General features: G+C 46.5%; 1 protein-coding gene across 3 annotated transcripts in view; it reads left to right on the top strand.

Annotated features, from left to right (window-relative positions):
* Positions 1 to 21,889, top strand: part of LOC148757826 (uncharacterized) — a 279,544-nt gene that overhangs the window by 220,359 nt on the left and 37,296 nt on the right. For all 3 annotated transcript variants that reach the window (XM_088798938.1, XM_088798939.1, XM_088798940.1), the window contains one exon: positions 7,777 to 7,895. In XM_088798938.1, the coding sequence (XP_088655064.1) occupies positions 7,777 to 7,895 (119 nt within the window). The remainder of the gene's footprint in view (positions 1 to 7,776; positions 7,896 to 21,889) is intronic.

The following is a 21,889-nucleotide window of genomic DNA, read 5'->3' as shown; positions in this document are numbered from 1 at the left end:
GCCCTCCAGTGAGATTGGGTCACTAGGCTTCAAAGAATCTCAGTTTATCATCCAGAAGCTCCATTTGTTTGTCCTGACAATGGGACCCCTTAATGTTGTCATGACAATACAATCAGTGAATGAGGATGGAGTCTCTCTGTAAATTGCTTTATGAATGAACTAGACCATCATGCTGCTACCCAGAAAAACTGCATGTCTAGATATTGGTTTGATGTTTTGTTTTTGTTTTGTTTTTTCACTTGAAACCATAACAAAGTGAGACTACTGATGGGAACAGAAGGCAGATCTTTTCTGATATGGCCCATATGACAACATCACCAGAAACAACTGATAAAAGAGTGGAGGGGATTTTTTTTTCAAGTTCACCCAGAATGCTTTGGCCAATTATTATTTTTTAAATTTATTTTTTAACAAATTCATTTAATGATTTGTTTCCTTGACATTGGAGTAGATTCAGCGTGGTCTGCAATACTCCTCCATTGTCATGCAGGGGAAAATTTGAGGGTATTTCTCCAAAGGAACTTTGGGGGGCTGTTGGGAAAGGGCAAATGGATGCTGGGTAGGCAGCCAAAAATATCCACGAAGGTGATGACTCACCCTTCAAATCTAGGAGTAACCTTAAATAGCAAATGTTTATGTCACACTTACCATGTGCCAGGCACTGTTCTAAGCACTTTACACATATCTATACATTTAATTTTTACAACCTAATGAGATGGGTACTATGGAGATCCCCATTTGCAAATGGGAAAACAGGTTGAAAAACTTCCAGAGGTCATTGGGCTGCTAAGAAGCAGAGCTGGCATGAACGCAGAGTCCGTACTTGTGATCACTCACCTATGTCCCTTCTGATCGTAGAGATGAGCTGACAGTTATAACCTGGTGAAGGGACTTAGCCGAGCTTCATCAGCTGGTCAGTGATGGAGCAAGGACAGGCTTTCAGCTTCTCTGTCTCAGCACTCAAAATGATCAGACAATTTTTTTTTTAATTAAAGATTTTAGGAATTTTTAGGAAATACATGAAGACATCTGCGAATGGAGGAAAAGGGGAGGGATGGAGGTAGGGCTGCCACTGGAAGCTGCATAATCCTTACCCCAGCAAGCCTCGGTCGGTGTTCCTCTGCCTTACCTTGTCCCTGGGCTTCCAGCTTCCGGGGGTGAAACTGCATGGACTGGTCCGTGCCTCGGAGACCCTGTCAGCCTGGCTTTGCTGTTGTCCAAAGGCTAAGCACCCATGAAAAGTGAACGCCTCTGCCTCCAGCCACTCTGCTCATTACAATTCCCTGAGTACAGCCTCTTGGGCGATCGTGGGGAAATCAGCCACTGAACCAGACAGCCAGACAAGTGTGTTTCCCTCTGGAAACCACATAGGCTACAAAAGAATTAACGAGGACGAGTTAGAGTTGTCAGAGCTTGGGGAAGTCAAGCTATTTTCTACCCTGGAGCAATCTGTTAAGACCATAGAAATGTGGACAAGTAACTGGAAAGCACTTCTCAGGGAACAATTTCGGACCAGTGAGCAATACAGAATGATTGTATGGCTAAGCCTTGTCCAGCCTTATTACCTCCGATCCTATTTCTGGCAGGTCTCTGTAGAACCATCTAGTGAATAGCGACTCTCAACTGGGCCCTACGTGGGTTCTGCCTGGGGAGTTAATCCTCTTTTCTTTCTCTGATTCCCCGCTCCTCCCACTTTGCCCAGGAAAACTCCAAGATGAAGTGGGCCATCAGCAAGGCATTGCAATTCTGACCGACTCTGATTCATAACAAACAAGGAAATGTATGTCTATGCTCGGGCCGACGGGAATATGTAGGCAAGCGTGGAACTGTTTCTGTATCTTTGCCCTTTAAACCAGATCTTGGAACTTACATTTCACACTCAGCAAAGAGAGAGTTATTTCTTATATACATTATTTTGTGCTTAACAACTGAACAAAGAAGATCACCAGACTCACCTACTTAATAAGAGAGAGAGAGAAAAAAAAACAACTTTATTGTTGAACATTTACCAAACTATATGGATGGATGGATGGATGGATGGTCAGTATATGTATATCAAGCTTGAGGTTTATAGAAGTATTGAAGGCTTGTAGTGAAGCAGAGAGGACTTATTAGAAGGTCACTAGAATTATTGTTTAAGGTATATTGAGAACCTACTATGTGCCAGACACTATGTGTACAACTCTCAACATGACTGGTGGGCCCAGATTCCTCTTTTTGCTTAATTTCCTAATTTTCCACTCACACTAAACTACCTGTCTCTCCCTGTTCAATAAATGACAAGTGCCTGATCATCCATGGTTAGACATTGCCTTACGTTGGACACGGTCCCTTTCTTACACTCATTCATCCATTCATTCATTCAACAAATATTTATTGTGCATATACCATGTGTCAGGCCACTGGGAATAGAGCAATGAACAAAAAGATAAAAATCCCTTTCTTTTTGGAATTTACATTCAAGTGGCAGGAAACAGACAGTAAAGAGATAACCATGACAATTATAAAATAATAATAATAATAAAGCTAGGTAAGTAGAGTGGGTGAGTCCTACATTCAATCCATAAGTAGTTATGGGTGCTGACTGCGCAGGAGATGCAAAAGGAAGCTGGGACTCATCTGGATTTCAAGGGGTCAGGGGCTGGGAGGAGCGGAGACCAGGGGCTGTGTCCGTTCAAGTAAGGCCACCTAGAAAGGTGTGGTCACTTCTACTGAGAGGGCAAGGAAATGGCATAAGAAGTTAAGAATCTCGAAGAAGGTCTTTGAGATTCAGGGGATCCTTACGGTGAGTCTTGAATTCATTCTCTGAGCAGACACCGCAGGAGACTACATGCCAGGTGGTAGGATATTCTAACGTACAGCCTTGCTACTCGAAGTGTGGTCTACAGGGCAGCTGTGTCAGCGTCACCTTACAGGAAATGAAGACTCTCAGGCCAACCCCAGGCCTTCTTGTACCAGAATCTTCATTTCAATGAGCTGCTTGGGTGATCCCAGAATCTCTCTGGATGGCGGCAGACACCATTAACTTTAAAACCCCCGAGGGGAAAGTCCTCCCTTTCAAGGGTTCTTACCCCTGAGCTGTGTGGGGTCCTTAGTAAATATTCAGCTGTCACACAAACGGATTAATTTTTGACATTAGAATTTTTAACTCGAACTTGACAGATATGGCTGCCTTAGTCACAAAGCCCGGAAAGCTTAATCAGAGAAAAGAGAACTTCCAACTTGTAAGTGAGGAGGCCATGGAATGGATTTCCCCGCCGGGTGACAAGTTGGCAGGTCTGGCCTCCTGCAGATGGCTGGCTCTCACAGACACAGCACCACCTATCTCACACGTACGTGTTGGGCTTAGTGTTCTTTCCCGAGGCAGAGGAGACAGATTTGGGGAGAGAGGACAGCGGGTCTTCAGAGAGAAGGAGAGAACAGTGTCCCAAGTCCTCGTCAACACCAGGCTCTGTTCTTGAGGAGCAGCCAAAACACTTATTTCTCACCAAAATTGAGTCATACTGAAAAAGCAAGAAGTGGAGCCAAGATGCAAACTTTCCCCAAGAACTTTCTTCCCAGACCTTCAGGCGGGTGCCACGTGCCCAGGTATGTCCTGTGAGCCATTCCTCCTTAAACGCCCACCCCCAACCCTAAATCTATAGCAAGGAGCACAGTCAGAAGCCAGAGGGAGGAAGTCTCCCCGGACTGGGGTGACGGAGCCTTAGATGGAGGCCCTGAAACTGGCAGTAATTGCTCTTATGCTTTGAAAAAGTGATGTAAATCTCTGAAGCTCATCCCTCGGAACCTTGTGGAAATACCCATCCTCGGCAATGTGCACTCTTTGCTCGTTCTCCTGTTCCCTTCCTCCGCTGTTATCAGGGCTGGGGGCCCAGGATCTACTGGATCGTCTGAGGTTGCTCTAATGGACGTGATGAGGGACAGGTCAACGCCAGGAACTGGGATTCGTCACGAGTCACCCTCTCTACCTCCAGCGCTCTGTGGTCCTTGCTTCTTTATTCTCGTCTCCTCTAGTTGATCTTACCCACGCTCCTGGATCCACCTATGTCTCTATCCTGCTGACTCACAGGTTTGTGTCTCCATTCTGGGCATCAGCTGCCAATTCAGGCCACGTGATTGATTGTCTCAAATGCAGAGCATCCTCAACTAAACACGGTGGCACCTCTGTTCCATAGGTATACACACGTACATGCACACGTCTGTGCACACATCACACTCAACAGAACTGGAGGTTTGTCAGGTGTGTCAAAGCTCAGAGACGGTCATCCAGTTACTCCTGCTCCGAACTTGGCCTTCATCTGTGTGGCTTCCTTTCCTTTTTTCCCTACGAGAAATGGATTGCCAGCCCACCCTTCTCACAGCAGCCAACTGATGTATCTGGAATGAAAATCTGATCCTATCACTCCTTCCTTTGGGCATTTTGATGGCTTCCCATTGTGCCTAGGATAACTACCCCTGTCCCCTGCTTTCTTTTGCCCCACTCTGCATGCCCACACTTCTGTCCTTCTACCTTTTGGTTTACACAGCTGTCAGCCATACAGGAAAGGACCAGTGCCTGATTTCTCTTTTATCTCCAGCACTGAACACAATCCCTGGCACATGGCAGGTATTCAGTAAGTGTCTGTGGGGCGAATGAATAAGAAGTTAATGATTTCTTAGTTTTTACCAGGAGTTGAGACCTGAGATAATGGGGTACAGATAAGTGTGATTAGTAGAGATGGACAGAAAAATGATGCAGAAAAGTGGTGCTCCTGGAAGAAGGGAGGGCTTGTTTTTATCCCCATTTCACAGGTGGGAAAACCAAGGTTCAGGAGATTCAATATATGACACACATCGAAACAAGACTAATAAACGGAATAAGGATTTGAACTCAAGCCTAGTTGATTCTAAAGGCCCTGCAATTTCCTCTCTAATAATAAGATGATGCCTGGTTATTAGGCCTGGTTATTAGAGCTTGGGTTCAAACAAGTTCTAGCATGACCCAAGCCTCTGCTCTTAACTATTCCTTGAACGTTTCTTAACCAACCTCAAAATAGATGACTGTAAAGCTTTCTCTTTTACCTTCAAAATACCTTAATTCTTGGGACTATAAGCATGGTCCTGGGGCTAAATGCATTTCCTAATGAACCTTGCTGCTGGTTCATTAAGGCTCATTGAGGCTGGATGCCTTCTCAAACTCCATTTACCTTACGTGCCTGAGGATTGAAGCAGGGGCTGCAATGGGAGTTTACTGTCTTAAGTTCCTTCCTCATAAGCAGGCCTGCAGATGACCCTGGGAGAGACCAGGGGGGAAAAGTGGAGCACTTGGTTTGCACTGGTGTTGATGCCGGATGCCAGGGGAGGGAGGATCATTGGTGCAGCATTTTATTGATGCACTCTGCAAGCTACAAATAACCGTGTCTAGAAAACTGACGGCTTCTTCAGTGATTTCTACAGTGTGGAGATTTGAGGACTACCTATCAAGAGATGATGCCTCAGACAGAGCATCTTTTTCCCTGGGGGGGCCACTGACTATGGAAATGGTGTGGTTGGTCCACCATTTATGTGAGACAGATGATATCCTGTCCAGGTGGCAGAGGCTTGATCCAAAACTCCATTTACCCCCAAATGCCCTTTCCTCACCTCACCTCCTTCAGAGACATGAGGACGCTTCAGTGTTTGATCTCATGCAGAGGCTGAGAAAGTGATTGACTCACTGGTGTGATTTACCCCTTAATTTTCCCCACAGTTTTCCCACGAAACCGAAATATTGTCATTAGAGCTACAACTCGAGTTAGACAGCATTGTAAAATGGAAAGATTATGCTCTGGCATTAAATGCTTTGCAAATATGACATTTAATGAATGCATGCTATCCCACTGAATATTTAAATGATTAGAAATTAAGATTATTTCTGTTTTTCACTACTTTAATGCTGCACTAATTTAATACTTTTATATGCATATATCTCTGTCAAGGTCTATTATTATTTACTTAGGAGAATGTTCTGGAAATGGATTACTAGGTCAAAAGTCCTAAGGCTGGTAGAGATGTACATTACTTAAATTTTTGAAAAACATGTGTCCAACCTCTAAGATTTTTAATTTTTCTCAAATACTTCACATTTGAGTTGCTGTAAAACCAGGTCTCCTCTGCCCCCTTACCTGTGCCATTGATTTTTTTGTGCCTCTAATAATTCAGCACATTGGGTTACCCGTATTTCCCTATTTTAAAAATGTTTTATTGTATTTATTCGGGTGACATTGGTTAGTAAAATTATATAGATTTCAGGTGTACAATTCTATAATACATCATCTATATATTGCACTGTGAGTTCACCACCCAGAGTCAGTTCTTCCATCACCATGTATTTGACCCCCCCTTTTCCCTCTTATTTCCCTATTAAATGTAATCTTGCTAATGAGTCTATAATTACATGCTGATGTCGTCTTTTAGAATTTTGCAACTGCCACCAAACATCTGATCTGTCCCTTTCAACACTGGGTCAAAAATCAGTATGTCTTCTGAGCCTCTAGCTGGGTCACAGTTGGAGCAGACCACGTGGAGCCTCTCTCTCTCTGGGTTGAACTGAAGCAGCTAATACTCACAAGCACAAATGTTCAACCAGTTCCAAGCCTATGTCAGTGCATCATGGGTCAGGGGCTGCCCATCAGGATGTATGTGAAAATGGTGTGAGATCAACCCATTCATACTATTTCAGCAACAGTGTCCAGAATGAAAAATTACCTGACATGGGGTGGGGGGTTATGTTAGCTCCTGGGCATTCCCACTTCTTCCAGGCAACCCCCTCCAAAAAAACTCTGGAGAACACAGTGTCCTAGGATGTTTCTGGACAAGCAGTGATGTCCACTCAGAGGAGATGATATTTCAGCTGAAGACAGAATGACAAGGACGGTCCCTCAGGGAAGAGCTGTGTGGAGGACTTACAGTCTCCTGGGTGCAGGGCTGAGGGGCTGAGTGGAGAATCTGCCAGATTGCAAACAGGGCCTGGAAGCTGTGGCAGGTGGAGCTGAGGTACCAGCTGGCCGGAGCTGACAGGGAAGCAGAGTGGAAACAGCCAGCAGTGGGCGGATGCTGTTTTTATGACATTTTCTTCAAGTGGTTTTGCTTTCCGTTCTAAGATTTTGTTCGTCTTCAATCCAACTTAGAATTTGTTTTCCCATTACTGATGATGTTCTCTGTCATATATTTGTTTATCCCTTTTAGCTCATGCCAGAAGGATTCTTACCTACTACAAACATAGGGGCGTATTTGTGTATATGTGTGTGCTCTTTAAGAGCATCTGATGCTACTCAGGGTCTGGGTGGGAGATGATTTGCATGTCCATTTTGGGGCATTTCAGGAGAGCAAGGCTGTCCCTACTCCCCAATGTGTGATGCAATGATACAGAAGGGTCATGGGGGCTTTGCCAGATTTGGTCAAAAGATGCACCCTGTTACTAATGAGTGAGGCCTTAGGAGTCAGGAGTCAGGGTTCAAATCCTACCTAGCTCAGCCGCTGTGTGACCTTGGCCAACTTCCTTTAGCTCTACAGGTCTCCATTTTCTCACCTATAAAACAAAGATTCTCTAAACAAGTCCAGAAACCCACTATGATGTCCGTCCTGGTAATGGAAGCAAGCCCTCTGCTACAGCAGACATTTGAGTCATCAGGCTGAACCCCTTCTCCCACTCGTCTCCCATCCCGGTTGTCATCCTGATGAGACCCCACTCCCGCTCTCCCTGACTCTGAGCTCCGGACCTCTAACCCTGTTCTGTATGACTGCTTTCCCCCGCAGGTGTCTCCATCCTCTCGAGTTCCCAGGCAGATGTACCCATGCTTTGGAGCCAGCGTGCACGCACCTCTCTGGCAGAATCAGCCCGAGAAAGGAGCCCCGCGGTTTGAGCGCAAGTCCAGGTGGGTAGGTCAGAAAGTTTACATATACTTCCTGAATTCTGTTTCTCTGCCTGTTGCTCAACTTACTATCTTTTTGGAGCTTTGGGGAACATTCCTTTGTGACTCAGCTGAGTTCTGAGCATAAAACTGGAGTTTTATTCAGCATAAACTAAAGCATTGAAGACAGAACAGCAGTCACTTGGGACTGAAGTTGGGAACACTTACTCCCATTCTCTGAGTTTCTACTGGCGGCATCTTTCTAACTCTCCCCAACCCCAAGCCCTTCCACTAGGGCACTCAGGGAGGGAGAAGCCACTGAGCCTCCCGGCAGCCCCAGGAGACCCGTGTTTTCTGCACGTGATCAACTCAGAGAAGTAGCAGACGCCTCCCCCTGCAGAGAGGCTGGAAGCTCCAGTCCACCACGTTCAGCGTGGCAGAGGTGGTGGGGGGCGGAAGCTCAGGTTGTAGCCGCACGTCTAAATCACAATCTCCAAGCAGCCAGTACATTACAGAGGTGATAGTGTATTTCCATTTCTCTGACTCTTATGTGTCATTTCTTAATTTGTTCCAAACTCCGAGGATACACAGGTGTTATTTTTTGCGCTCCTTAAGTGCCATATATTAAAGGGTTTGCCTGGAACCTTCAGAGATGGGCACTGCAATTGTCACTAGGAGCCAACATACTGCAGAGACATTGCTTCCGCCATGGCCAGCGAAATCAGTAAGCTCTCCATTTGCCGGGTGTCCACCTGTGGTTTGGAGCATTTGCTATGGTGGCTGCTCGGATGACTGTTAAATAACACTGGACCCAGACATTAGCTAGTCCTCCTCAGGCGTTGCTGGCTGGCTCTGACTTAGCCAAGTCCAATGAGGCGACGCTCACTGGTCGAGGAGAGTCTTCTAGGCAGAGCCTCCGTTGAGGGGCTTTTTAGTCGACAGTGGGAGGAATACATTTTTCCTTCTTTGACTGTGTTTCTCAGTGAGGACTATAAGCCAGGGCTGAAACTAGGAAAAGTGACTCAGTTCCATGTGGGCTACAGAGGCACTAATGTATGAGGGTTAGACCTTAAAATGGCCCTGCTGGGCAGGGGTGGATCAGCCAGCCCACACCCTCAGAATCAGTCGCTCCCACACTGATACACGCGCCCAGTCATGACTTCCGATTGCAGAGACCCAGACTGCTGCTGCATCCACCCATGACAGGGTGGGGGAGACCTCACTGTGAATGTCAAAGGGAACCTGTCACCGTAAGCTTCCTCTTCCAGCTGCCCTCTCATTCCTCAGTTTCCCTTTCCAAGAGAGGAACAGAGACTCACCCAACCAGGGAGACTGAGGGAGGGGCCACCGGCATCCCATGCTCTTGTGCCACCCACCCTACCGTTGGGGGTGGCCAAGTTCAGTTCAAAGGGAGATGGGTCAGGAGCCCAGGTTGCTCACACAACCAGTATCCAGTCTCACACCCTGATGTCTCCATAATAAAACACATATAATTTTGTAATTTTCCAATTTGCAAGCAATTAGAGACTGAGGCGGTGGCATGGGCTATTGCTGCTTCGGACCCCAACAGTGGCTTAGCGAGTATCGGGAATTATGAAGGGACATCAGGGAAAGTGCACCTCGGGGGCCGCTGCTTGGCCCACCTGCTTCTACACCCAGAGACCACTTTTTATTCAATCCCTACAACTTGAGAAACTCTATGCTCTGAAAGGTTGAAGGGCGTTCCTCTGACATGATATAACATTATATAATAATTTAGCTTTGTGTCATATATGAGGCTACGTGCTTTATTGGCACCGTCCTATAAAAGCTTCACCCAAGTCCTACGCGAAGTTTCTATTTTATCCCCATTTTACAGATAAGGAAACTGGCTCAGAAAGGTCAAATGACTTGTCTAGGGCCACAATAAAAGGAGGCAGAGCTGAGATTTAACCTTATCTCACTCTGACTCGGAGTTCAGACCTGTACCCATTTCACCTGAGGCCTTTCCTGAAAGGCGAGTTTTAACACTACAAAGAACAAAGGATGAGGTCTCCACTCTAACACTGAAACCAAACCCACAGGACGTTCCAACCAACATTGAAAGGGTGCTGATGGCAGAAGTTAAAACAATGGAGAAGATGTGGTCCATACAGACAGTGGACTATTACTCGGCCACAAGCAAAGATGAAACACTGCCATTTGCTACAACACGGACGGATCTTGAGATTATCACGCTAAGCGAAATAAGTCAGACAGAAAAAGTCGAGAACCGTATGACTTCACTCATATGTAGGATATAAACCTGAAAGCAACAAAGGAACAAGACAAACAAACAAACAAAAACTCAGACACAGACAATAGTTTAATGGTTATCAGAGAGTAAGGAGGGAGGGGGATGGTAGAAGAGGGTAAAGGGGGTCAAATATATGGTGACGGAAGGAGAACTGACGCTGGGTAGCGAACACACAATGCGATATATACATGATGTATTACAGAATTGTACACCTGAAACCTATAGAATTTTATTAACCAATGTCACCCCAGTAAATTTTTTACAATACTATTTATGTTAACACACACACACACACAAAACCATGGAGAAACTCCATGTCGTCAAGGGCCAGGATAAACAGGAAGGAACTCATATACGTGATTATAGAAATTTAAGCACTAACTTTACAGAGCTCCATTTATTGATGTGTGGGAATTTGTACTAGGAAAATAACTATAATAGGGCACAAAGACATATGTTCGAAGCAGCTCACCAAAATATTATTTGTAACATGAAAGACATAACCCAAACAAACATAAATATCCACCCCTAGGAGGGCTGGTTAAATGCACTGGGGTAAATCTACCTGACACCCTGGGCCTCAGCCATTACAGTGATAATATGGATTTGTACATATTGACTCGGAAAAAATGTTAAATGAAAATGTCACGTTACATAGGAGTGTGCATAATGGAATCTGATTTCTCTGAAAAATGTTTAAGAAGTATGAGTCTGCTTAGGAAAAGGCTAAAAGGACCTGCCAATCAAATCTCAGGACGGTTAGGAATGAGGACCCTACAACCAGGGGCCCCAGCTCCTGTTCCGGCTCTTGCCTGAGACCTTGGACAAGTTCCTGAACCCCCCGCCCCCCATAGCCTCAGTTTCCTCACCTAAAAAGTAGAGATTTCTCCTCTTCCTTTATGGTGTTGACTTGAGCATGAAATGTGCTGCTGAATCTCCCGAGTAAGCAGAGAGCATGGCACGTGCTGGGTGCTTGGTAAATGGTAGCTATTTTGATATTTCTGCGGGTACCTGTTCCAGTTATCTAGTGAGGTGTCACTACCCCAAACATAGTGGTTTTAACAGTAGCCATTTTATTTTGTGTCATACATCCAGTGGGTCCCAAATTTGGACAGGGTGCTTGTTCTCAGTAGCATCACCTGGGGTCGTTCTTGGAACTTGACTGGTTGAAACATCGCACATAGCTCCCCTCATGTGTCGGGAACCTTGGCACGTGTGGTTGTAAAGCTAAGGTCATCTGAGACTCTTGATCGAAGTCCCACACATGGTCTCTCAGCATGGTCCCCTCAGGGTGACTGGACATTTTACATGCGACTGGCTTCCCCTAGAGCCAGTGTCCCAAGAGAAACTGGTAGAAGCTGCCTGGCTTTTCCTAACTTATCCACGGGACACACATAACTTCACTTTCTATTGCGTGAAGTAGTAATAAGCCTGTTCTGATTCAGCGGGAGAAGACATAGACCCCCTGGGTCAAAAAGAGGAGGGTCAAGGTCTCATTGCAGACAAACATATGGGTTGGGAGGTATTGCTATTGCCATCTTTGGAAAAGATAACTCTGCCACAGAACCCATATCCGTATATCTTAGTGCTTTGCAGACTTATAATATGTACCTCTATAGTCTAGTACATGTCTGTATATACAGTGCCAGAGGCACACTTTATATAACTAAACACTTGAGCACAAAAATAGATATGTGTAAATTCTGTATCGGTTTGAGGAGACAGGCCTGTTGCATGTGAAGTCTGAAATGTTTGTGCAGGAAAGCGACGGGAAGAGGGAGGAGACGCTCACTTGTATATATAGCGTAGGTTCTGGCCTTTGCAAGAAGATGATGTATTTTATTTTGCTTCCCCTGTTGCTATGGTATCTGTCACTTTATTTATAACCGTATCTGTTCAGCTGCACCCATGCACTTGAGAATCTTTCCTGCAAGAACTCCAGTAGGCACAGGAGACTCCCTCCCCCCGCCCCGTCCCGCCCCAGGTCAGGGTGGGAGGATGCAGGCCAGGGTGTTCCTGCGTGTTCTCTTTCACTGCTCTCCCTGGGTTGCCGCCCCAGTTCCCCACACCCCGCAGACAGAGAATTCTGCCCTACACTGTCTGCTGAGCCCCCCTGTGGATTGAGCCACTGTCCCCTCCTTGGGACACTGCTTGAATTCACTCATTTGCTTGGTTTCCTGCCTGTCCCTGTCCCACTGACCCATTTCCTCACCCCACCACCAGATTCCCCTGAGAATACTTGGTAATACAAATGCTCCTCTCGGGCTCAGCTTTGGGGTACCCAACCTGGCTCACTTTTGAAATGAGAACCCTCTGCAGTGTTGCCTAACTCTGTGTCCCGTTTGTTTCTAGCATGGCACATCTCCCAATTCACAACACTGATTGTTTATGAATCTCAGCCCCTCAGGCTGTCTGTTTTATGAAGACAGAGGCTCTTTCTGTCATGTGCATTGTTTTCTGTCGTAATATAGTCCTTGGAAGAGGAAATATGGTCACGAATTTTCTTAGATGAAGGAATCATTGCATGAGTATTTCTCTGTGATGCCCACATTGACAGCTTCACTTTTGCTCTTGGTGTTGCCTAAGATATCCTCCCTATCATGCTGCCATCTAAATCCATCACTTCCTGCAACCAGTAACTACATGCGTGGAAAATGGCCAACCTCACTGATTATCAAATTGAATGAACATTAAATCAAGCACATAAAGAGCTCTTGCAGTTCCCTGATGAAAAGACAAATAACCCAATCAAAAATGGGTAAAGGACCTATATAAACTTTTCTCCAAAGATATACAAATGGTCAATAAGCACGTGAAAAGATGCTCAATGTCATTAGTCCTTGGGAATATGCAGACCAATACCTCAGTGAGATGCCACTTCACACTCGCTAGGATGGCTGGATCGGAAAGTCAGATAATAACAAGTGTTGGCAAGGATGTGGAGAAAACGGAACCTTCATACACTGCTGGAGAGAAAGCAAAATGGTGCAGCCACTTTGCGAAAATGCCTGGCAGTTCCTTCAAGAAAGAAACAGAGTTAATATTTTCCCCAGCAATTTGCTCCTACATGCACACCCAAGAGAAATGAAAATGTGCCAACACATAAACTCATACACCATTATTATTTGTAGCAGTGTTGTTCATAATAGTGAAAAGGTGGAAAGAATCCAAATGTTTATCAACTGATGAATGAATAGACAAGTAAATGTGGTCTCTCCACACAATGGACGATTATCCGATCCTAAAAAAGAATGAAATGCTGATGCATGCGACACCATGGATGGTCCCTGAAAACATTATGCCGGACCAAAGAGGCCATTCACAAAGGCCACATGTTGTCTGATTCCATTTATATAAAATGTCCAGATGTTGGAATCTCCCCCTCAGTCTCAGTGTTCCAGTTACATTATGTATGCCCCTTCCCCACCCCCTGTGGACTTGTCACATGTGCAATGGAGGTCTGGACCCCCTTTAGGAGGGGGCTGCCTGAGGACAGAGACCAGAGCACATGCCAAAGGTGGATGAACCCATGAATAAACAAATGAGTGAATGAGCTTCAGAACCAACAGTCCCCAGCCATGAAACCCTCCGTGTGCCATCCAACCTCTCCAAGGCTCAGTTTCCTCGGATAATTAAGGAAGGCAACAGAATCTATGATATTGTTTTTGAATCTATGGTTTTTTTTTCACCCGGCCTCACTGGCCTCAAAGACTTTATCCCAATGTACTCATTCAACACAAGTTCATTAAGTAGCTTATGTGCGTGGTATTGGGATAGTCTGTGATCAGTGTCTCTGCTCTCATGGAACTTACCAGTCAACAAAGAAGTTACCTGGCAAAACCTGGCTCCACAGCTGTGACCGTGATGGAGCTGACATTGACTGAGAGCTTGTGTGGCTTCAGGCCCCAGGAGACGGGCTCTGCATGCAGCATCTCATCACGTCCTCCCGGGAGCCACATGCATCAAGTACCACCGCGATTCCTGTTTTCCTACTATGCAAACTGAGGGGTCAGGCCATCCGTGTAAGGCAATGGCTAGTAGCTAGTGGACCTGGGATCAGACCTGCGTCGTCTGTCTTCAGCCTATGTCCTTACCCTCTAGACTGTTTCGGGCCCCATGGGGTGAAGCCCAGGGAGCTGTGGGAACCACTCCACACAGTGCAGTGCCCCAGGGCCCAAGAGCAAAGCCCATCTGAGGACGGTCACTATAGCAGAACACCAAGTGCAAGGGGAGGACAGGCCAGAGACTGGCAGGCACTCTGCCCTGCCGTGGGTTTGGACCTGGCCTGAGTAGACCGAGAACTTCTCTGGGGCAGGCTCAGCCAGTCGGGCCTGGAGCCGTCCTAACCCATTGCCTGCAAGTACACCTTCCTTTTTACCTCCTGCCTCCTGGTCCCAAGGCCACTCTCAGCTTAGCGATTGTCCTCTCTTTAGGTTCCCCCGCCACCATTTTTATTAACCAGACCTGACAGTCACAAGAATGGAGCCATCCCTTGTTTCCATAATCGTTTGATGAGCACATAATGAGAACCGCTTATCAGATAAATATGCTGCAATTAGCCTGGAACCACAATGCCATCTGTGTGTTTTTAATGCCCAAATGCAGTTGAAATCGATGGCAGGAGCTCTCCTGATGATGTGCAGAGAGAGGCAGGATGGCACCTGGAGGGGGTCTCAGGCTAAGATGTGGCCAGGTGGTCAGGGCAGAAAGCTACAGTCTGGGACCTCTCCTGTGACTCAGTTGGGGGGGCTTTAAGGTCAGCTCTGGCTGGGGAGGAGCAGAGAAGAAATTGTCACCTATTGAAGTGTGGGGACCCTCGGGAAAGAAAGGTGGATACTGACACATCTGTTCTTTCTCTAATCACTTTGTTAATTGGCCCTTGAAGGGGAATCCATTGCATTGGATGGAAACACAGTGAGTTGTTTGTGGCAGGCACTTGATAAATATTTTTACGATTGAATTGCATAGAGGTTCCTAAATCCAGACTGGCTCTCGAGAAGTCTTGGGCAAGATGCCTGAGCTCAGAGAGTTCCTTCGAGCATCCCACATAGAGAAGAGTGGTTGGGAAGTAGAAATGATCCAAATTTGGGCGGCATGGTTTTGTTAAGCTTGATTTAGGACAATTAAGTATTAAATTGTATTGGAAGATTACTTCGATCCCTGGGCAAAACCGCGAAGCTGATGTAGTTTGTCCTTTGAGACACCCCCTCCTCTGTTCTTTACTTCCTCGCCCAGTTCCCTCTTTCTGAGTCCCAAGGTGTTTCCTGGCAAGCCAGTTAACGTGTCAAAAATGCCCCTCCCTTAGCAATGACGTTTGGCTGCATGTAATAAAACCCCAACCAGGGCGACTTTGCCAAGTGGGCATCTGGAAAGGGACACACCCTACCAGAAATCAGAGAATTGAAACTATAAAACAAGGAGATATGTTTCCCACTCAGCAGACTAGTAACGACCTAATAATTGTAGACTGTGGAGAAACGAGAACTTGCACAATCACTGTCGGCGATGTAACTTAGGGAAATCACTTAGGAAAGCGGTTGGATAATATCTGCTAGTGTTGAAGGCGAGACACTGCACAGAGCTGCTACTCCGCTGGTCAGAGTGCCCTGCGGGGAACCAGGCAAGTGAGCAGCAGCCTTCATGCCCAGGGTGGAGAAGCCAGCATCCTTTGCAACAACAAGTGAAAAGAAAGAATGAAAGAAAGGAAAGAACACACCAATCCATCAACAGATAAATGGATAAATTGTGATGTGCCTGTGAAATGAAATCACTCCCTCAACAATTAAAATGAATGAACAAGGCATTTCATCAACATCATGGTGAATGAGAAAAGAAAATTACAAAAAGAGCCATGTATGAATCCCTACAAACGTATGTAAATGCTTTATTATACACAAAGCAAATATATGGATTGTTTATGGAGCTATATATGTATAGCCAAAACCTAAAAAACGAGGTTTGATAAGCTGTGCACAATTTTTGGATCCGGATAACCTTGGGAGAAAAGGAGAATTGAATGGAGGGGCTTCCATTTTGTATTTCTTTTACTTTTTAATAATTTATGAAGAAAATATCTGGATGCAGGGCTTTCTATTTTTTAGCATGCTCTGTACTTTTCAGTACATTTCATAATTTAACCATCTGAGGGAGGTAGGCAGATGCTTTCATGTTGGCTGTAAAAGCCTGGGCAGTGGGAGAAGCTGGTGGAAACAAGACCCCCGTTGGCAGGAGGAAGTCTCCAGCCTCCTCCAAGGAGCCAGGTCTGGCCTCTCCTGGCTCATGAAGCCTTTCCCTAGGTCTCGTGTTTCAGATTTCAGATGTAATCAGCACTTCCACGTGAAATCCCACATATTTCTGATCACCTGGCACTTTCTGGAAACAAGACCAGCTTCTCTGGCGTTTAAAGATGTTGTTTTGCTTTAACTTTTACATACCAGGTGGTCTGGATTCTTAGCTAATACCTTGAAAGGATGTACAGAAGAAAAATAGCGGAGTGCAACAGAAGTGTTCTACAGCAATGATGTGGAAGGGAAAAAGAAAAAAATAGGAAAGTTTTTATGCAAGTGTCCGACCCCTTAACCTACTGTGTTTTAAGTGAAGTCAAATCTCTGACATTTGCAGTGCAGCGGGGAGGGGAGTCGCAAATACTTCCTCCCTGTCTGCATGGCTGACTCCATCCTGTTTGAAAAGTAAACTTCCATAAGCATAATCTTCTCAGGACGACTAACCTCACCTCATAGATAAACTCATCTGCATTAATATTACTAATAACGGCTGTTGATATAGTGCCGACTTGTCACGCGGTGCACTTGACATAATATACATTATCCCTTGTGATCTCCACAACCGCCCTTGGAAATGTGTATGTTTGTTCTTATTCTGTGAACGCAAAGAGGGGAAGACATGTGCCCGAGGGCACATGGCTGGTAAGGGGCAGAGCTGGGACTCAACACACAGCGCGGCTTTGCATGTCTGTTTCCCCCTTGTCCTGCTTTCTTCGTAGTAGTGACCTCCATCTGGAGTTATTGTATTGTTTCTTACATGCTTGTTATTTGAGTTCTTCTCCTAGAGGGTAAGCCCTCTGGGGAGCAAGAACTTGGTACTTATGACCAACACTGAGTAGGGACTCATGAATGTTGGGGAGGGAGGGAAGGAGACGGAGGGGAGAGAATGGACCAGCCCTAACCCAGGCCCCTCTGACGCCAGAACCCTCATTCTTATCCCAGCATCACTTGCTGTCTCCTAACGAGTCCTCCACGCTGCCCGCAGTCTGACCCCTGCCTCTCAGGAAACAGCATCAGAGAATCGTCTCTGCATTTTGTAGGTTTTTACCAGCAAGAACCTGCCCGTTCTGTGTCCCCAGATGGTGGCCTCCCTGAGCAGTGCACTGTGTGTAGTCCACCTGCTGACAGAATTCCGCTGGTAATACCACAGTCCGTCCCTGATGCGGCCTTGTGTGGGGATGAGCGACATTTCCCGCAGGCACCGCCGTCCATGTGGGTCCCATCGAGAGTCACCTGACCCCCAGGAGAAGGCCCATCATGTACCGCTCTCCCTGAAGAGTGTGCTCTGATTCCTCCGCTGATTGACAGATGAGGAATCTGATCCCTGCCCAGGCATTTCAGCTCGCTCTTCAGCAACTACGTGGAGCACAGCCGAGGTCTGGAACGCAGCATCTGATGAATACTGCTTCTCCGTGAATCACGGACCACCCGCTATAAGCAAGCACTCTGTCATGTGTGAGAAGCACCTATGACTGGGACATGGAAAGGGCTGTAATCAAAGGAAGAATGACATGCCGCAGGGTGCAAGAAGGGGCTGATTAGTTCTGCCCCAGGGGAGACATGTGAGTGGGGTCTGGGGGGTGTCTAGTGTGTGCCAAGTGGAAGGGCAGGCATCCCTGGCAGAGGGAAGAGCCATGGAAAAATCTGGAGGCTTCAACTGCCCAGGGATCTCCACAAGCGTTTTCACAACAAGCCCCTGAAATTGGCAGAGCAATTGAAATCATCCCCGATGTACAGATGAGGACACTGAGGCCCAGAGAAGTCAATTAACTTGTTCAAGGCCACACAACCATGCGTGACAGAGCCTGGCTTGCACTCCTTGTAACAAGCTTTGTCAGGTCTTCCTGCTCATCTGGAACAGGCCTACACGGGTTTGTTGGTTCCTTCTGAGGCTCTGTTCCGACTTCAGAGCTTATCATGAAATGAACTGAGCTGGAGCGGATGCTACTGCAGAGAGAGACGATAGCCAGAGGAAGAGAAGTGATTCATCTGAATCAGTGGCATCCTTAATTGGCACATAAGCAGGAGAAAGAGGTCTGAACAAGTTTAAAATTCTGGTTTGAGCCCTGGCTCTGGCACTAGCTTTTAAAGTGGTGTCTTAGGTCTATTATTTGCCCTCTGTCAGAAGGGCTGAAATCTGTTGTCTTGACTCCTCCAGCTTCTAGAGCTGCACAGTCCTGTACCCCTTGGCTCCTGGTCCCCTCCTCCCCTTTCAAAGCCAGCACGTGGCCTCTTGCTTCAGTCATCACATCGTCTTCTCCTGTGGTCACATGTCCCTCTCATTCCCTCTTAGAAGGACGCTCACGAGTACATTTCAGGCCCAGCCCAATAACACAGGATAATCTCCCCTTCTCAAGATCCCCAACTAATCATGGTTTCAAAGTCCTCTTCTGCCGTATTAGGGGACATGCACAGGTTTCAGGATTTAGAGGTGGCAATCTTCGGAGTCTACCATAAGTAACCACCAACTTTTCTGAGCTTCAGTTTACTTAAAATTGGGATAATGATGCTTACCTGATAGGGTTGTTAATATGAGTTATGTAAATGAAACTATGCACTTGAAAGCATCTAGCATGAGGTCTGGAAAAGGGGAAGTGAACAATAAACACTACTTGGATTTTTAGAATCCTCTTGTATGGCCTACGTGAATGTGCCTCCTGGGTAAACCCTCCTACAGTGCTGCTTCTTTAGGGGTTGGCCCATCTCCACCTGCTTCCGCTGGGGAAAGCCTCTCTCGGGGTCAAGAGGAGCCTTCAATTTCCAACACGCAACCCATGTGACTCTATGACAAACCAGACTCGTCTTTCTCTGGGTCTTATGTGAAATGGATCTTGTACTTTCATTTTACCAAATAGGAATTGCTTTACTCTTAACTGCTCTTTCAACCTTTAGGGAAAAGTAGTGCTATTTATTTTTTTTATCCTCAGAACCTTTTTAATATGAATCTGCCAGCAGATACCCATGGCTTCAAATAACTCTCTAACATCAGACCTTCTTCTTTGAATAGTCTCTCTCTCTCTCTCTCTCTCTCTCTCTCTCTCTCTCTCTCTCTCTGTCTGTCTCTCTCTCTGTCTCTCTCTCTGTCTCTCTCTCTCTTTGTCTCTCTCTCTCTCTCTCTCTCTCTCTCTCTCTCTCTCTCTCTCTCTCTGCAATAAATCTTCATTCCCTTCATTTATTCTTGATTCATTCCAGTAGACACACTTTTCGTACTGCATTCTTTAATCAGAATTGTGCTGTTGACCTATTTTAATTAGATCGCTGCTTAGAAATGTAGTCAGCACATTATATAACCTGTTTTCTTCTTCCAGCTGGGATTTTAGCAAATGCTGTCTGTCTGTCAAGGTTGACAAGTCAGCTGTGAGCCTCATTGCACCAGGTCTCCAGGAGCAATATCAGGTGTGGAGAATTTTCACAGAGAATTTCTCAGGACTCGGATCCACTCAGTGGTCTGGCTAATGCAGGAGGCTAATGCAGGAAGGGGGGGGAGAAGCTGTCAGAAGAGCCCCCACTTGGTGGCCCCACCAAGCTGTGCTGGCCGCTGTGTTCTAACTAACGTGCAACCTTGGACAAGCAACTCAGCTTCTTTTGTCTCAGTTTCCACATCAGTAAATGCAGGGAAATTCACTTTCCCCAATACTGCTGTGAAAATTAAACTAAATAACATACACATAGTGCCTGGCACAGTTCCAGAGATGCCTATGTATGGACACGCATCTATTTATTTATCTACTTATCTACATATTTATCTACATTTAGACCTATATATACCTATCCAGATATACTTCTAGGTCTCAACATGGGTATAGATATATGCAGATACAGATGCAGATAGATAGAGAAAGACATAGAGAAAGAAATAAAGACAGAGAAAGAGGTAGAGATAGAGAGATGGAGGTAGAAATAGACAGAGAGATAGAGAGCGCGCACACGTGAGAGAGAGAAGTAGCTGTGGCCATGGCTATAGATGTTTGCTCTCTCCCATCCTAAGAGTAGGTAAATCATCACAGGACATAGTAATATACTCATCAACCATGTATTTACTCGGTCAGTCCATAACCATTTATTGAGCGTTTATTGTGACCTAGACTCACTCTCAGGGATGTAAAGATGGGGCCACGGTCTGGCCCCCCCTTTTTTGCCAGCCCTGCTACTTGTCCGGTGTGGCCCGTGCTGTCAGAGCCCTGCCCATACCTCTGGTCTCACTTCCAACCACCAGCATCTGTATTTCTTTTCCCGACTGACGTCCCTTGTGCAGGAACCCTCTTCGCTGCTGACATGGAAGACAAAGTCTGTGTACCTGAGAGTAGCTCCCAGCTGATGATGGTCGGGAGCTGGTGTATCAACCCCAGCAGCCCTGGGCCTCCCCTTGAGTGTGAGAGCTCCCAGGTGCGTCCCTCAGGAGCTCGAGGGGTGACTTCCCCTATGGGAGGAGCTGTGTTAGGCACACTGGTGATGTGTGGACGACACTCCCTGTGTCACCCGCCTTGCCTTCCCTGTCTGCCTTCTCCACTCCCCCACGATTGTTTTCTTTGCCTCCCACATCAACTGCTGGCCGTCAGATGCTGCTGCAGGGTCTGCCATGGGCCCCTTCTCACTGGTTGACCCTCTGTGACAGTCAGCCACTCAGATACCAGTGTGCTAAGGGAAGGTGGAGCCACCGACTGGAAGGGCCCCTGAGACACCTGTGGGCCAGGCCGCCTGGTGCCCCTGGCCGGCTCACCTCACTACTGCTCTGTGAGAGAGAAACTGAGGTGTGTAATTGCGTCAGTTTGCTACAGCAGCCTAACCTTTTATTCTAATTAGCACGCACTCCAGGAACTCTCATTGAAATGTAGAGAAAAAAAAAATAATGCCAACAGTTAGTATCCAATAAATGCTAAAAGTGTGTACAGGTTCTTTCTTTCACACATTCTCTCAGATAACGTCCTAGCTCCATGAGACGGTGACTAGCTCCCCTTCACAAATGCCTGTCCGCTAAGCCCTTGCCAGCAGGCTCCTTTCAGTCCCTGAATGTACCCGAATGGACCGGCTTTCCTTGGGCTTCAGGTTTTCTATCTGCCTGAACCTTCTTCGGCCACTACCAGCCCACCTTCCCTGTCCCAGCCCGAGCTGACCTCAGGGATCCTCGGGTCTCAGCACACAGCCCTCCGAGAGCCTTCCTCATCCCCACATGACGTCTGCCCCCCTAGGACTTCAGAAAGCACGCTCTGTAAGCTTCTCGCACTTGTCTTTCCTGTCCGATGGATTACCTCTGTCTTGCTCACTGCCTGGTAGACAATAAATGCTCAAAACATGTTTTTTTTCAGTGACTAAAGCTCAGAGAGATAAAGAGATTTAGTTAAGTCACAACAGGTGAAAAGCGGAGAATGCGACCTGGCTACCTGTAGATCCAGGACTCAGTTTCATTTCCCGCTTCCCACTGATTCCCAAATTGGGCAGGATTTTCCCGGAGCAGACGG

This window comes from Rhinolophus sinicus, chromosome 6 (genome assembly GCF_057876585.1).
Source record: "Rhinolophus sinicus isolate RSI-liver-muscle chromosome 6, RSI-T2T, whole genome shotgun sequence".
Classification (NCBI taxonomy): Eukaryota; Metazoa; Chordata; class Mammalia; order Chiroptera; family Rhinolophidae; genus Rhinolophus; species Rhinolophus sinicus.
Note: the sequence above shows the minus strand (reverse complement) of the source record. Positions and strands in the feature narration are given on the sequence as shown.